The 14718-nt window shown below is 47.2% G+C and overlaps 1 protein-coding gene across 4 annotated transcripts in view; it reads right to left on the reverse strand.

Moving 5' to 3' along the window:
* Nucleotides 1–14718, reverse strand: part of EML1 (EMAP like 1) — a 191281-nt gene that overhangs the window by 19142 nt on the left and 157421 nt on the right. For all 4 annotated transcript variants that reach the window (XM_088475399.1, XM_088475397.1, XM_088475398.1 and 1 more), the window contains 2 exons: nt 13230–13381; nt 12894–13019 (listed from right to left, as the gene is read on the reverse strand). In XM_088475399.1, coding sequence (XP_088331525.1) covers nt 12894–13019; nt 13230–13381 — 278 coding nt within the window. The remainder of the gene's footprint in view (nt 1–12893; nt 13020–13229; nt 13382–14718) is intronic.

Genomic DNA, 14718 nt, shown 5'->3' on the forward strand with positions numbered 1-14718 from the left:
TATTGAATACGGGGATAAAGCGGGCACGTGCCCGATACTTTATCCCTGAAAAATCTCTGATGTGGAGTGAAAAGTCCAGCACAGACTTTTCGCTCCCATATTGAATACCCCTCTATGTTTTGTAATATAGCTTGATAAAGGGTCCAGGCGTCACTATACATTGCTTATGCATAATAAAAGAGGAGGTCTGTTTGTTGCATATAGGGAGGCTGGGATCGAATCCCGGGATTGGAAGCTTCTAATCATGGAATTCGGAATTGGTCATTAATTTTTTTTTTTTTTTTAAATTGCCGGGCAACACTGCGCATCTCCAGTAGACTCTGCCCGGCTCCCCCTTCCCCCGGCTGTGCACACTGCGCAGCGAGGTCAGAGGTCATGCTGCGCAGCCCTGCGTCGGTTGGAGTTTCCATCCGCCCCTCTATATATTGTAGTTTCAAAGCACCGCCCGGTAAGTCACTGTGGGGGGCTGGGGGCGGGGGGCATTTTTTTCTAAAACCAGGCCAATCTCGGGAATCCCAAGATTGAGGTTTTTTTTCAATCCCGAATCCCGGGATTGAAAAAACGGCCCGGGATTGGCCTCCCTAGTTGCATAGAACTGGAGTGCTGTTGTATACCCTTATATTTTTATTTATTAAAATATTCAACCCCTTAAAAAGTCAGCACATTTGCCTGTATTACAATAGACACTTGCACAGATTGTTCCAGTCTTTATTGAGAACCAGGCGGCTGTTACAGTAACATTTCAAGCTCCTAATTCATTATTTGTCTGCGGATTTTCTTTACAAAAAAAAAACCACTGAAAAACTTGCACAAGTATTCAACCCCCTGTGCTGTGGAAGCTCTACATTTACGCAGATAAAACTAATTGCACTAACAATTGGATTTCAAATAGCCTCTATCTGTGAATCGTTACAAAAGAATACCTTTTTATGGCTGAAAAACCCACTATTACATATAGCATTGGTCATACTGTGCAGTGGAATAAAAGATGTAACAATGAGACCAGAGTGCATTCTAAACAAAAAAAGTTATAGACAGGGTACAAAATAACAAGTGCTTATATGTCCCAGCGAGCACTGGGGGGATAAAGTGGGAGGAACTGGAAGCTGCATCAAATCATAACACCCCTCCGTCCCCACCTCATTTTTGAGGGCTCAAAAATTATACAATTTTTTAAAATGATATGTATTTAGGAAAACATTGGGGCAGGCGCGTTTCAAAAGAGGAGGGGGTCCGTGTGCAGTATCTGTCCAGGGGCCCCCTCCTCTGTCTCCAGCGGTTGGCTGCGCACTGCGCGCAGCGCCACACCGGTAGACTCTTGGTACAGAGTGTGCCCAGAGTCTACGGCGCATGCGCTGGTCACCGGGAAAATGTCGCCGCAGGCATTTTCCCAGTGTTATCCCTACTGCGCATGCGCAAAATGCAGAGAAAATGGCCACGGCGGACGTTTTCCAGGCGATTTTGACAGCAGTGAAACCGGCGCTGACGGACTCCAGCGGTGCAGTGGTAAGTATTAAAAATATAGCTGCAGGATGTGCGGTGTGGGCCCCCCTGGACCCAGGGGCCGATGTGCCCCGTACCAATTATAGAAACGTCCCTGATTGGGGCTGAAAGTGTAGGGGTGTACACGCCCACATGGCTCTGGCCACACCCACTCAGCACTGGTCACACCCGCACAGCACTGGTCACAGCCGCACAGCACTGGTCACAGCCGCACAGCACTGGTCACAGCCGCACAGCACTGGTCACAGCCGCACAGCACTGGTCACAGCCGCACAGCACTGGTCACAGCTGCTCCCCTTCTCAATATAGGCCACTGAACATTTTGAGCCCCAGGGCCATATGGCCCTAAATCCGGTGCAGTTACTTTACTTATGTGTGTTAAAGTCTTTTTAGTACATAAGCAGCTCAGGGAATGGGAGGGCTGTATGTGCTATAGGCTAGGTATATATGGTAGCACAGAAAATTATAATTATATAGTATTCAGTGGAGGCTCAGCCTGAATGTGGTTACTCCAGGAGATCCAGGTTCTAACATAGCGATGGGGAACGTCATACAGAGGGGCTATAATGTACTACTGATAAACCGTGGGGGCTTTATTGCCAATATTAAATTAGCGATCTTTGCATGGGAGTATAATATTAATAACTGAAGAACGTATCATAATTACTAACCAATTACATAACTTTTATTATCATCATTAATACTAAAGGGCATATTTCTTAATGAATTCTGGCCTTAAAATATGCGGAACCCCCGGGAGGGTTAGGCTACGGTAAGGGGGGATTGGGTCAGGCACCCCCTGGGGGAGGTTAGGGTTAAGCACCCCCCCCCCCCCGGGAGGGTTAGGTTTAGGGTGTGGGGGAAGGTTAGGTTTAGGCACCCCTGGGGGGAGGTTAGGGTTAGGCACTAGGGTGGAGGTTAGGGTTAGGCACTAGGGGGGAGGTTAAGGTTAGGCACCACTAAGGGAGGGTTGGGGGAGAGGGGTAGGGATAGGGTTAATACTTACCCTGTCGGGATCTCCATCTGCTGGCCTTCTGGCTTTGGTATTTCATCCGCCGGGCTTAGGTCTGGCAGTATAACATACCGATTCCGTCAGCTACTGCCTCATGATAATTAAATTTTGTATAGACAGCAAAAACAACAGTGACACTTGGATGAAACCAATCCCAGAACGATTTCCTGTGGACATTGTAATCAGGAATCCCCTTTTTTATTTTTCTTTGCTTTTTATTTCTTCATTTTAAAGTAATTGTGGAAGGAGATAATTCAATAAATGGACTTTCTGCCACTGCAGCGACACTTCCCATGCAAGAGGCAATAAATTACTTATGTTTCCATTTTCTAAACTAAAACACATTTACATCGTCCTTCATCAGACAGAGGGCGGGATACATAAAGCATCGCATTTTGCATACGATGCATCCCGCCACTCTTAATAACGCCGGCATGCATGAAGATTTGTGAGTAAAATCACAAAGGACAGCTCTGCGAATAAGAGCATTTATAGAACACACAGGGCCACCTCAGCGTCACCACCTGGCTCAGACTCCTCCCCTTACTATTCCTGACTCCTCCTACTTCTTAGCCTATGCTCTTACATATATAATTAATATAAGAACAACATACAAGTGTACATCATTCTCTGTATTAAGCTTATCCTGCAAGGGGTTCATTCAAACATGTGCCACAGTCAGACAATTGGTATTTGGTTGGTTCTGTTCGGTAAAGCTGGCACTTCATTAGTGTAGGTCACTGACAAAGAAAAGGAAAAGCATTTTCCCAACTGACCAATCCCTGGGGGCGCTGAACACAGAAGAGGACACAGCTGTACACACCAAAGCAGTTACTACACATGTTGGTGCCCCCTCCATACTTCAAGCAGAGTAAGCACGTGCGTTGCAAAAATAAAATAAAAAATAAGGTATGGTCTAGCTGGGAAGGGGTGTGACCACAAAATAGTGTCCCCAAATCAAATTATGCCACACAGTAGTGTCCCATATTCATGTTACATCACACAGTAGTGTCCGTTGCACATTATGCCACACACACCGTAATGCCCTACATATTCAGCAGACCAACAGTACAATTACTGCAGAGACTGCGGGTGACTGGACGCTCAACTGGGTGGGCACATGTAAAAAAGGTACTTGGATAAAATATTATATATATATATATATATATATATATATATATATATATATATATATATATATATATATATATATATATACACATATACACACACATATATATACATATATACATATACACACACATATATATACATATATACAGACAGTCTAAATGGTCCGGCACTACTCCCATGTAAGATAAAGCTGCCTCCGTGCCCTCTGTAGAAATGTGTAGTAATCCCGGTAGTTAGCGGCACTGGAGGACTTGATCAATCAAAGGGTATTTAATAGAACAACGTTTCAGGGCTACTTTGTCCTTTTGTCAAGGTATTGATACCTTGACAAAAGGGCAAAGTAGCCCTGAAACGTTGGTCTGTTAAATACCCTTTGATTGATCAAGTCCTCCAGTGCCGCTAACTACCGGGATCACTATATATATATATATATATATATATATATATATATATATATATATATATATATATGGGATGTGCAGGCTCGGATAGGTTCGAGTTTGCACGTTGAGTTCGGATTTTTCCCTCCAAAAAAACGGAACTCCGAAAGAGGCTAAACGTCATCTTACATGGACGAACATCATCATTCCTGGAATAGTCCAGGAATGATGATGTTCGTCCATGTAAGATGACGTTTAGCCTCTTTCTGAGTTCCGTTTTTTTGGAGGGAAAAATCCGAACTCAACGTGCAAACTCGAACCTATCCACGCCTGCACATCCCTTATATATATATATATATAAAATTGGCAGTAGATTAAAAACAACAGGTGGACTCCCATCATATGGATATCATCTCCTTTGCCTACCATTCCACTGCATTCTCCAGTAATCTGCAGTAATTGCTCTATAAGCCTCTATACAGCATAAAGTGCGCCTAAGCAGTGGTGTGTGTGTAAATATCTTCATTAATGATGTATCTATAATGGGTGCAGGATATACGGTGCACACAGGCCCCTGGGTCCCATAACGGACCACACTGTATGCTGTGCAGCAGGCTGGCATCGCAGGTAGTAAATAGTCTGCCACTGTCCCAGAAGCTTTGCCCTCTTTGCTGCATGCGCCATTCTTCCGATAATATTGCTGGAAAGACTGTTGCAGGCAGATGGTGTGTGTGTGGGAGGGGGATAGGGGTGCACTGCACATGGGGAAAACCAATAGAGAAAACATTCAATGTTTAATGAGAATTGAGAACAAAAGTAGAATGGGGACAAACAAACTGAGCGTCAATTTGTATATATAGAGACGTAAGGGCCCATTTATCAAAGTGTATTTGAGGTAAAATCCCAGAAGACACCAGTTTCCAGGGGTTTACCTCAAATACTTAGAGGGGTATTCAATATAAAACGTTAACTTCACTGTCGAAGTTAACGTTTCATATCGGAGTTTTTTCCTGCGTTAAAGTCTGGTGCGCGCTCCCGCTTATCCCCGTATTCAATATAAAATGAACGAAAAAACGGGAAACTCCGAAGTTGGATTTGCGTAAAGTTACGAATTTTTCCTTAAAATAATTGTAAGCCCCCCCTAAAGTTGTAAAAACATGAGGGAACACTATGGGTACCCCGTTTTAGCCTTTAATTGAAAGTCGGGGATTTAAATAGCCGCAGCAGGTGTTTTTTCCAGACATTGAAGAAGTGATGCAGAAGAGCACTAAGGTTATTTTTTTCGTTTTTTTTAAGTGGTCCCATCAAATTTGGGGTACATGAAAATGGGTACTAGCATATTTTGATGTCCCTAAAGTAAGTTTTTAAAAATTCTGCATTTGTGCACCTGCCGCTATGATTCTATTCTAGAAAACACGTGCCGCATACTTGCAGAATAGCCCTGAACCTATTTCCCTATTGTTTAACAATTTTTTCCCATCTTTTTTTTTTTTTGCACCTCAATTTTTTAATTAATTTTTTGGGGTGTCCCTATTTTTTTTTTTTTTACTTTTTTTGACACAGTTCTTTTTTAAATGTCATTCTCAGGGGTGCGGGCTATTTTTTTTAAGCCTGCACCCCTAAACCCCAATACTGCACTTTTTTTCGACACCTATTCAATGGTGAAAACTTGTCACCATTTTTTATCAAAGACTTGTCAAAACTGCGATAAGTCTTTGAAATTGAATAGGGTGTAAAAGTAAAACCAGCGATAATGACGTCATAATTGCGATATTAACGCAAAAACGATGTTAATCGCACCCATATTGAATACCCCTGTAAGTCAGAGGTGTCAGACAAGGTTACAGTAATGTCCTCTATCCGGTAGTGATGGGTGCAGAGATAGAGGGGGTTCGGTCTTTTTCCAGTCTGGGGCAATGTGATATTTGGTCGTGTATAAGATATGTTTGATGAGAGACTGGAAGGACTGGGGGAGGTAGCAGAGAATACAGAAGGGACCCGGGTGCTGGTTACGGCTCTATTCAGTCATGATTGCTTCCCCCGTAGCCTCGGATTTTAGGGCAAGGCCTCTGAATGCGCCGTAGGGTGCCTCACTGCCCACATAAACCGGAGGAAGGAGGAAAGGGATCAGGGAGAGGGGGAACAAAATAACATTGGTAACAGAGTTTACAGGACTTCTACTTAATGCGCACTAAGGGCCTCATTCACTATGGTTTGCAACTGCAATCGCGGCTGCAGTTACGCACGCAGTCTCACTGTGAAGTCATGCTAATCCTCTGCGATCACTATGCTGTCGCAGCACTACATAAGGACGCCCACCTTACCTTCCACACATCCGTAATGCTTACGCACGCACACTTGCACAAGCTCGGACCTTACTCAGGAATGACCAACTTCTTCGCAGGCAATTTTTATACTTTTTATGTTCTTGTCATTTTATTGTCCTTTGAATAAATCCAATTGATTTACCATATGGTGAATTTAATGTCCCAACAGAGGTATATTAGCGTACTATATATGTTTTTTGTAGAAACATCTGACAGAGTAGTGTTTTCTGAAGTGCACAGTATTTTGTGTGTTTTAGTGCATGTTTAGTTTAACTTTTACTTTATGACATTGAGGGGTCTAGTTACTAAGCAGTGTTAGGAGACAAAGTGAAATGAGATAAGGTACCAGCCAATCAGCTCCCAACTGTCAATTTTCAAACACAGCCTGTGAGATGACAGTTGGGAGCTGATTGGCTGGTACCTTATCTCATTTCACTTTGTCTCCTAACACTGCTTGGTAAATAGACCCCTCAGTATTTTACAGTGTTTGAGTATTTACGTCAACTGTATTCTAGTTGAATTAATGTGCTAATGGATAGGGCTACAATAAATACAATTCTATTTTGCTAATGATATCTGGGATTGATTTAAAGTTTAATGGTAGTGAGATAGTGCAGGTGGTAACCTCGGCTCTCTTTAAGAGGGGTACTGTTCTCTCCTGGTGTAACCCAGGCACATATACTACTGTTCTCTCCTGGTGTAACCCAGGCACATATACTACTGTTCTCTCCTGGTGTGACCCAGGCACATATACTACTATTCTCTCCTGGTGTGACCCAGGCACATATACTACTGTTCTCTCCTGGTGTAACCCCGACACATATACTACGGTTCTCTCCTGGCGTAACCCAGGCACATACACTACTGTTCTCTCCTGGTGTGACCCAGGCACATATACTACTGTTCTCTCCTGGTGTAACCCCGGCACATATACTACTGTTCTCTCCTGGTGTAACCCCGACACATATACTACGGTTCTCTCCTGGTGTGACCCAGGCACATATACTACTGTTCTCTCCTGGTGTAACCCAGGCACATACACTACTGTTCTCTCCTGGTGTAACCCAGGCACATATACTACTGTTCTCTCCTGGTGTAACCCAGGCACATATACTACTGCTCTCTCCTGGTGTAACCCAGGCACATATACTACTGTTCTCTCCTGGTGTAACCCAGGCACATATACTACTGTTCTCTCCTGGTGTAACCCAGGCACATATACTACTGTTCTCTCCTGGTGTGACCCAGGCACATACACTACTGCTCTCTCCTGGTGTAACCCAGGCACATACACTACTGTTCTCTCCTGGTGTAACCCAGGCACATATACTACTGTTCTCTCCTGGTGTAACCCAGGCACATATACTACTGCTCTCTCCTGGTGTAACCCAGGCACATATACTACTGTTCTCTCCTGGTGTAACCCAGGCACATATACTACTGTTCTCTCCTGGTGTAACCCAGGCACATATACTACTGTTCTCTCCTGGTGTAACCCAGGCACATATACTACTGTTCTCTCCTGGTGTAACCCAGGCACATATACTACTGTTCTCTCCTGGTGTAACCCAGGCACATACACTACTGTTCTCTCCTGGTGTAACCCAGGCACATACACTACTGTTCTCTCCTGGTGTGACCCAGGCACATATACTACTGTTCTCTCCTGGTGTAACCCAGGCACATACACTACTGTTCTCTCCTGGTGTAACCCAGGCACATACACTTCTGTTCTCTCCTGGTGTAGCCCAGGCACATATACTACTGTTCTCTCCTGGTGTAACCCAGGCACATATACTACTGCTCTCTCCTGGTGTAACCCAGGCCCATATACTACTGCTCTCTCCTGGTGTAACCCAGGCACATACACTACTGTTCTCTCCTGGTGTAGCCCAGGCACATATACTACTGTTCTCTCCTGGTGTAACCCAGGCACATATACTACTGTTCTCTCCTGGTGTAACCCAGGCACATATACTACTGCTCTCTCCTGGTGTAACCCAGGCACATATACTACTGTTCTCTCCTGGTGTAACCCAGGCACATATACTACTGTTCTCTCCTGGTGTAACCCAGGCACATATACTACTGCTCTCTCCTGGTGTAACCCAGGCACATATACTACTGCTCTCTCCTGGTGTAACCCAGGCACATACACTACTGTTCTCTCCTGGTGTAGCCCAGGCACATATACTACTGTTCTCTCCTGGTGTAACCCAGGCACATATACTACTGTTCTCTCCTGGTGTAACCCAGGCACATATACTACTGAGAGAGGGAAGCAGTGAGAGAGGAGCAGGGGGTGAGAGAGGGAATCAGTTAGTGAGAGGAGCAGGGGTGAGAGAGGGAAGCAGTTAGAGAGAGGGGAGCAGGGGGTGAAAGGGAAGCAGTTAGAGAGGGGAGCAGGGGGTGAGAGAGGGAAGCAGTTAGAGAGAGGGGAGCAGGGGGGGAGAGAGGGAATCAGTTAGTGAGAGGAGCAGGGGGTGAGAGAGGGAAGCAGTTAGTGAGAGGAGCAGGGGGTGAGAGAGGGAATCAGTTAGTGAGAGGAGCAGGGGGGGAGAGAGGGAAGCAGTTAGTGAGAGGAGCAGGGGGAGAGAGAGGCAAGCAGTTAGAGAGGGGAGCAGGGGGGAGAGAGAGAAGCAGTTAGTGAGAGGAGCAGGGGGAGGGAGAGAGGGAAGCAGTTATAGAGAGGGGAGCAGGGGGTGAGAGAGGGAAGCAGTTAGTGAGAGGAGCAGGGGGAGGGAGAGAGGGAAGCAGTTAGAGAGAGGGGAGCAGGGGGTGAGAGAGGGAATCAGTTAGTGAGAGGAGCAGGGGGTGAGAGAGGGAAGCAGTTAGTGAGAGGAGCAGGGGGAGGGAGAGAGGGAAGCAGTTATAGAGAGGGGAGCAGGGGGTGAGAGAGGGAAGCAGTTAGAGAGAGGGGAGCAGGGGGTGAGAGAGGGAAGCAGTTAGAGAGAGGGGAGCAGGGGGGGAGAGAGGGAAGCAGTTATAGAGAGGGGAGCAGGGGGGAGAGAGGGAATCAGTTAGTGAGAGGATCAGGGGTGAGAGAGGGAAGCAGTTAGAGAGAGAGGAGCAGGGGGTGAGAGAGGGAAGCAGTTAGTGAGAGGAGCAGGGGGAGGGAGAGAGGGAAGCAGTTATAGAGAGGGGAGCAGGGGGTGAAAGGGAAGCAGTTAGAGAGAGGGGAGCAGGGGGTGAGAGAGGGAAGCAGTTAGAGGGGGGGAGCAGGGGGGAGAGAGGGAAGCAGTTAGAGGGGGGAGCAGGGGGTAGAGAGGGAAGCAGTTAGAGAGAGGGGAGCAGGGGGTGAGAGAGGGAAGCAGTTAGAGAGAGGGGAGCAGGGGGTGATAGGGAAGCAGTTAAAGAGAGGGGAGCAGGGGGTGAGAGAGGGAAGCAGTTAGAGAGAGGGGAGCAGGGGGTGATAGGGAAGCAGTTAGAGAGAGGGGAGCAGGGGGGGAGAGAGGGAAGCAGTTAGTGAGAAGAGCAGGGGGTGAGAGAGGGAAGCAGTTAGTGAGAAGAGCAGGGGGTGAGAGAGGGAAGCAGTTAGTGAGAGGAGCAGGGGGTGAGAGAGGGAAGCAGTTAGTGAGAGGATCAGGGGTGAGAGAGGGAAGCAGTTAGAGAGAGGGGAGCAGGGGGTGAGAGAGGGAATCAGTTAGTGAGAGGAGCAGTAGCTGAGAAGGCGAAGCAGTTAGAGAGAGAGGGAAGCAGTTAGTGAGAGGAGCAGTAGCTGAGAAGGCGAAGCAGTTAGAGAGAGAGGGAAGCAGTTAGTGAGAGGATCAGGGGTGAGAGAGGGAAGCAGTTAGAGAGAGGGGAGCAGGGGGTGAGAGAGGGAAGCAGTTAGAGGGGGGAGCAGGGGGTGAGAGAGGGAAGCAGTTAGAGAGAGGGGAGCAGGGGGTGAGAGAGGGAAGCAGTTAAAGAGAGGGGAGCAGGGGGTGATAGGGAAGCAGTTAGAGAGAGGGGAGCAGGGGGTGATAGGGAAGCAGTTAGAGAGAGGGGAGCAGGGGGGAGAGAGGGAATCAGTTAGTGAGAGGATCAGGGGTGAGAGAGGGAAGCAGTTAGAGAGAGGGGAGCAGGGGGTGAGAGAGGGAAGCAGTTAGAGGGGGGAGCAGGGGTGAGAGAGGGAAGCAGTTAGAGGGGGGAGCAGGGGGTGATAGGGAAGCAGTTAAAGAGGGGAGCAGGGGGTGAGAGAGGGAAGCAGTTAGAGAGAGGGGAGCAGGGGGTGAGAGAGGGAAGCAGTTAGAGAGAGAGGAGCAGGGGGTGAGAGAGGGAAGCAGTTAGAGAGAGAGGAGCAGGGGGGGAGAGAGGGAAGCAGTTAGTGAGAAGAGCAGGGGGTGAGAGAGGGAAGCAGTTAGTGAGAGGAGCAGGGGGTGAGAGAGGGAAGCAGTTAGTGAGAGGATCAGGGGTGAGAGAGGGAAGCAGTTAGAGAGAGGGGAGCAGGGGGTGAGAGAGGGAATCAGTTAGTGAGAGGAGCAGTAGCTGAGAAGGCGAAGCAGTTAGAGAGAGAGGGAAGCAGTTAGTGAGAGGATCAGGGGTGAGAGAGGGAAGCAGGCAATGAGACATGGAGGGGGGGGGATTGTAGGGGGTGAGATGGAAGCAGGGGCTGAAAGGGTAGCAGAGAGCTCAATCGAAATGGGAATCTGTGGCACTATTTACATTCCACAATTGTTATCCAACCAACCTGGAGCAAATCTACAAGAAGAATGAGCTGGTAGAAATGGAATTGGCATGAAATACCGCCAGCAGCATAGCCGGCGGTTCGATTCCCGTCAGCGGCAGCCCGACAGCGCTGGAAATCCCGATCGTCCTCAGGTAAGTAATAACTAACCTAACCCCCTAACCCTCCTTAGGGGTGCCTAACCCTAACCTCCCCCCCAAGTGCCTAACCCTAACCCCCCCCTTCCCCGCTGCCTAAACCTAAGTCCCCCCCGTGGGTGCCTAACCCTAACCCTTCCTCCTCCTTGCCTAACCCATCCCGGGGGGGTGCCTAACCCTAAGTCCCCCCCGGGGGCGCTAAACCTAACCCTTCCCCCCGCGGCTGTCCGCTCACGGCGATTGGGATGCCGGGCGCCTGTCTCCTGGCATCGGGAAAATGACAGGCGTCTAGAAATAGACGCCTGTCATTTAACTCACATCGGGATAAAGCAGTCGGGAAGCCGGCTGTCGGGATCACATCAGCCGGTTTCCCGTTTGCATCCTGGTAGAAACTTACCCCACAACAGACTCCCAGCTGTTGCTACAGCAAAAGGTGGCCCTACCACATAGAAATCATCTCTTTGACTGGTGTCAGAATGATCTTTGTATGATTATTGGTTTGGACAGTGACTGTAAATAGAGCTTTGGTGCATAGTTGAATGACATCATAAAGCAGTGCCTTTGGTAGTGGCGGTAAATATGATACAATACATGTAACTAGTTACTCAGTAGCTGTTAGAACTGATATTTTGTACTCACCTGTCCCATCACTGTAACACAACAGTGATTCAGTCACTCTTATATAATGATTATGTCAATTGTTAATGGTACTTTGATACGGATCATTGATTTAATAAAATACTATTTACTATCCTTTGATAGTACCCAGATGATCACAGGTATTATTTTATTATTTTACATTTATAGTTTTTAGTTATATACTTTTTATACGTATCAATAAAGGTTACGTTTTACCACACTGATTTGTAAACAGAGCGCCACCCACTGGTCACTTCCTTCCTGTTTTGTCCTCAACTCCCAAGTACTAGGGGGTAAATTTACTAAAGAGAGTTTTTAGTAGTGAGTTTTAGAAGAGATGTTGCCCATAGCAACCAATCAGATTCTAGCTATTATCTTCTAGAAGGTGCTAGTTAAATGTTAAGTAGAATCCGATTGGTTGCTATGGGCAACATCTCTTCTAAAAACTCTCACTTTAGTAAATTTACCTGCTCGTCTGCAGGAGTTAAATACTTATGCAAATAGCGTTCAGGTTTTTTGTCTGCAGATACATAGTAAGTTTGAAAATGTACTTTAAGAGCCTACTGGTTCCCAATACAAATACTGTTTGGAACCATCTGTATAAGTATTATTTGCAATACAGACAAATCTGTTGACTTTTTTTTTTTAGAAGATTGGGTATTTTTGCAAGTCCGTGTGTGTGTGAAATAGATAGAGATGAGATAGATAGATATGAGATAGATAGATATGAGATAGACAGATATGAGATAGATAGATATGAGATAGATAGATATGAGATAGATAGATATGAGATAGATAGATATGAGATAGATAGATATGAGCTAGATGGATATGAGCCAGACAGACAGACGTGAGACAGACAGACGTGAGACAGACAGACGTGAGACAGACAGACGTGAGACAGACAGACGTGAGACAGACAGACGTGAGACAGACAGACGTGAGACAGACAGACGTGAGACAGACAGACGTGAGACAGACAGACGTGAGACAGACGTGAGACAGACAGACAGACATGAGACAGACCGACACATATATATACATGCACTATTTAAATAAATACTGCAGAAGAATATACATTGTTCGGCCACTTACCTGGGTGATTGTGGTAAAGACTCCGGATAAAGTGCCCTGAAGAACATAGTTTCTAGTGGTACCGATTAGCACAACGTCCCCCTTTCCTTCTGCCACAGTCCGTATCGGGCCAAACAGCTCTGGAATCTTAGAGGAATATTAAGCCTTAATTATCTGCTGAGCAAAAACCCTTCCTATATGTAACTAATTGTCACCATCCACAGCTGCATCCCGGATGTGTTGGACTCTCTAAGTGTGAGTAATTAAGTTATTAGTAACATGCATTTTTGGGGGCTGGGGGGGGGGAATTTACACCCATTTTGCTGCAAACTCTGTATCTGTGCATGTACCCCTCACCTCAGCTATGCTCATCTTATGGTAATTTCCGTCCCAGGATATAAGTTTTCTGTCCTTCCCGCCGGACACCAGGGTCCCATCTCTCTGCATGCAGAGTGCAAAGATACCGCCTTCGTGGGCGCCTTGGATTGCGTGGCTAATCCTATTCGTACCTACAAATGCAACACAGACATTCAAGCGTTAAAATCAAAATAATACTATTGTTTACCAATGTTCAAATATTGTTACACAAGCAAATCAGTTGCTGGAAACGGGAATGTGGTATGGTTACTTTCTACAAGCGCCCAGGACAGCTTTCTACAAGCGCCCTCGCCATTCTGTGATCACTCAGCCAGGGCAGCTTTCTACAAGCGCCCTCGCCATTCTGTGATCACTCAGCCAGAGCAACTTTCTACAAGCGCCCTCGCCATTCTGTGATCACTCAGCCAGGGCAGCTTTCTACAAGCGCCCTCGCCATTCTGTGATCACTCAGCCAGAGCAACTTTCTACAAGCGCCCTCGCCATTCTGTGATCACTCAGCCAGAGCAGCTTTCTACAAGCGCCCTCGCCATTCTGTGATCACTCAGCCAGGGCAGCTTTCTACAAGCGCCCTCGCCATTCTGTGATCACTCAGCCAGGGCAGCTTTCTACAAGCGCCCTCGCCATTCTGTGATCACTCAGCCAGAGCAACTTTCTACAAGCGCCCTCGCCATTCTGTGATCACTCAGCCAGAGCAGCTTTCTACAAGCGCCCTCGCCATTCTGTGATCACTCAGCCAAGGCAGCTTTCTACAAGCGCCCTCGCCATTCTGTGATCACTCAGAGCTTTCTACAAGCACCCTCGCCATTCTGTGATCACTCAGAGCTTTCTACAAGCGCCCTCGCCATTCTGTGATCACTCAGCCAGAGCAACTTTCTACAAGCGCCCTCGCCATTCTGTGATCACTCAGCCAGAGCAGCTTTCTACAAGCGCCCTCGCCATTCTGTGATCACTCAGCCAGAGCAACTTTCTACAAGCGCCCTCGCCATTCTGTGATCACTCAGCCAGAGCAGCTTTCTACAAGGGCCCTCGCCATTCTGTGATCACTCAACCAGAGCAGCTCTCTACAAGCGCCCTCGCCATTCTGTGATCACTCAGCCAGAGCAGCTCTCTACAAGCGCCCTCGCCATTCTGTGATCACTCAGCCAGAGCAACTCTCTACAAGCGCCCTCGCCATTCTGTGATCACTCAGCCAGAGCAACTCTCTACAAGCGCCCTCGCCATTCTGTGATCACTCAGCCAGAGCAGCTTTCTACAAGCGCCCTCGCCATTCTGTGATCGCTCAGCCAGAGCAGCTTTCTACAAGCGCCCTCGCCATTCTGTGATCGCTCAGCCAGGGCAGCTTTCTACAAGCGCCCTCGCCATTCTGTGATCGCTCAGCCAGGGCAGCTTTCTACAAGCGCCCTCGCCATTCTGTGATCGCTCAGCCAGGGCAGCTTTCTACAAGCGCCCTCGCCATTCTGTGATCACT

Source organism: Taudactylus pleione, unplaced genomic scaffold (genome assembly GCF_031769625.1).
Source record: "Taudactylus pleione unplaced genomic scaffold, aTauple2 ptg000171l, whole genome shotgun sequence".
NCBI classification, from domain to species: Eukaryota; Metazoa; Chordata; class Amphibia; order Anura; family Myobatrachidae; genus Taudactylus; species Taudactylus pleione.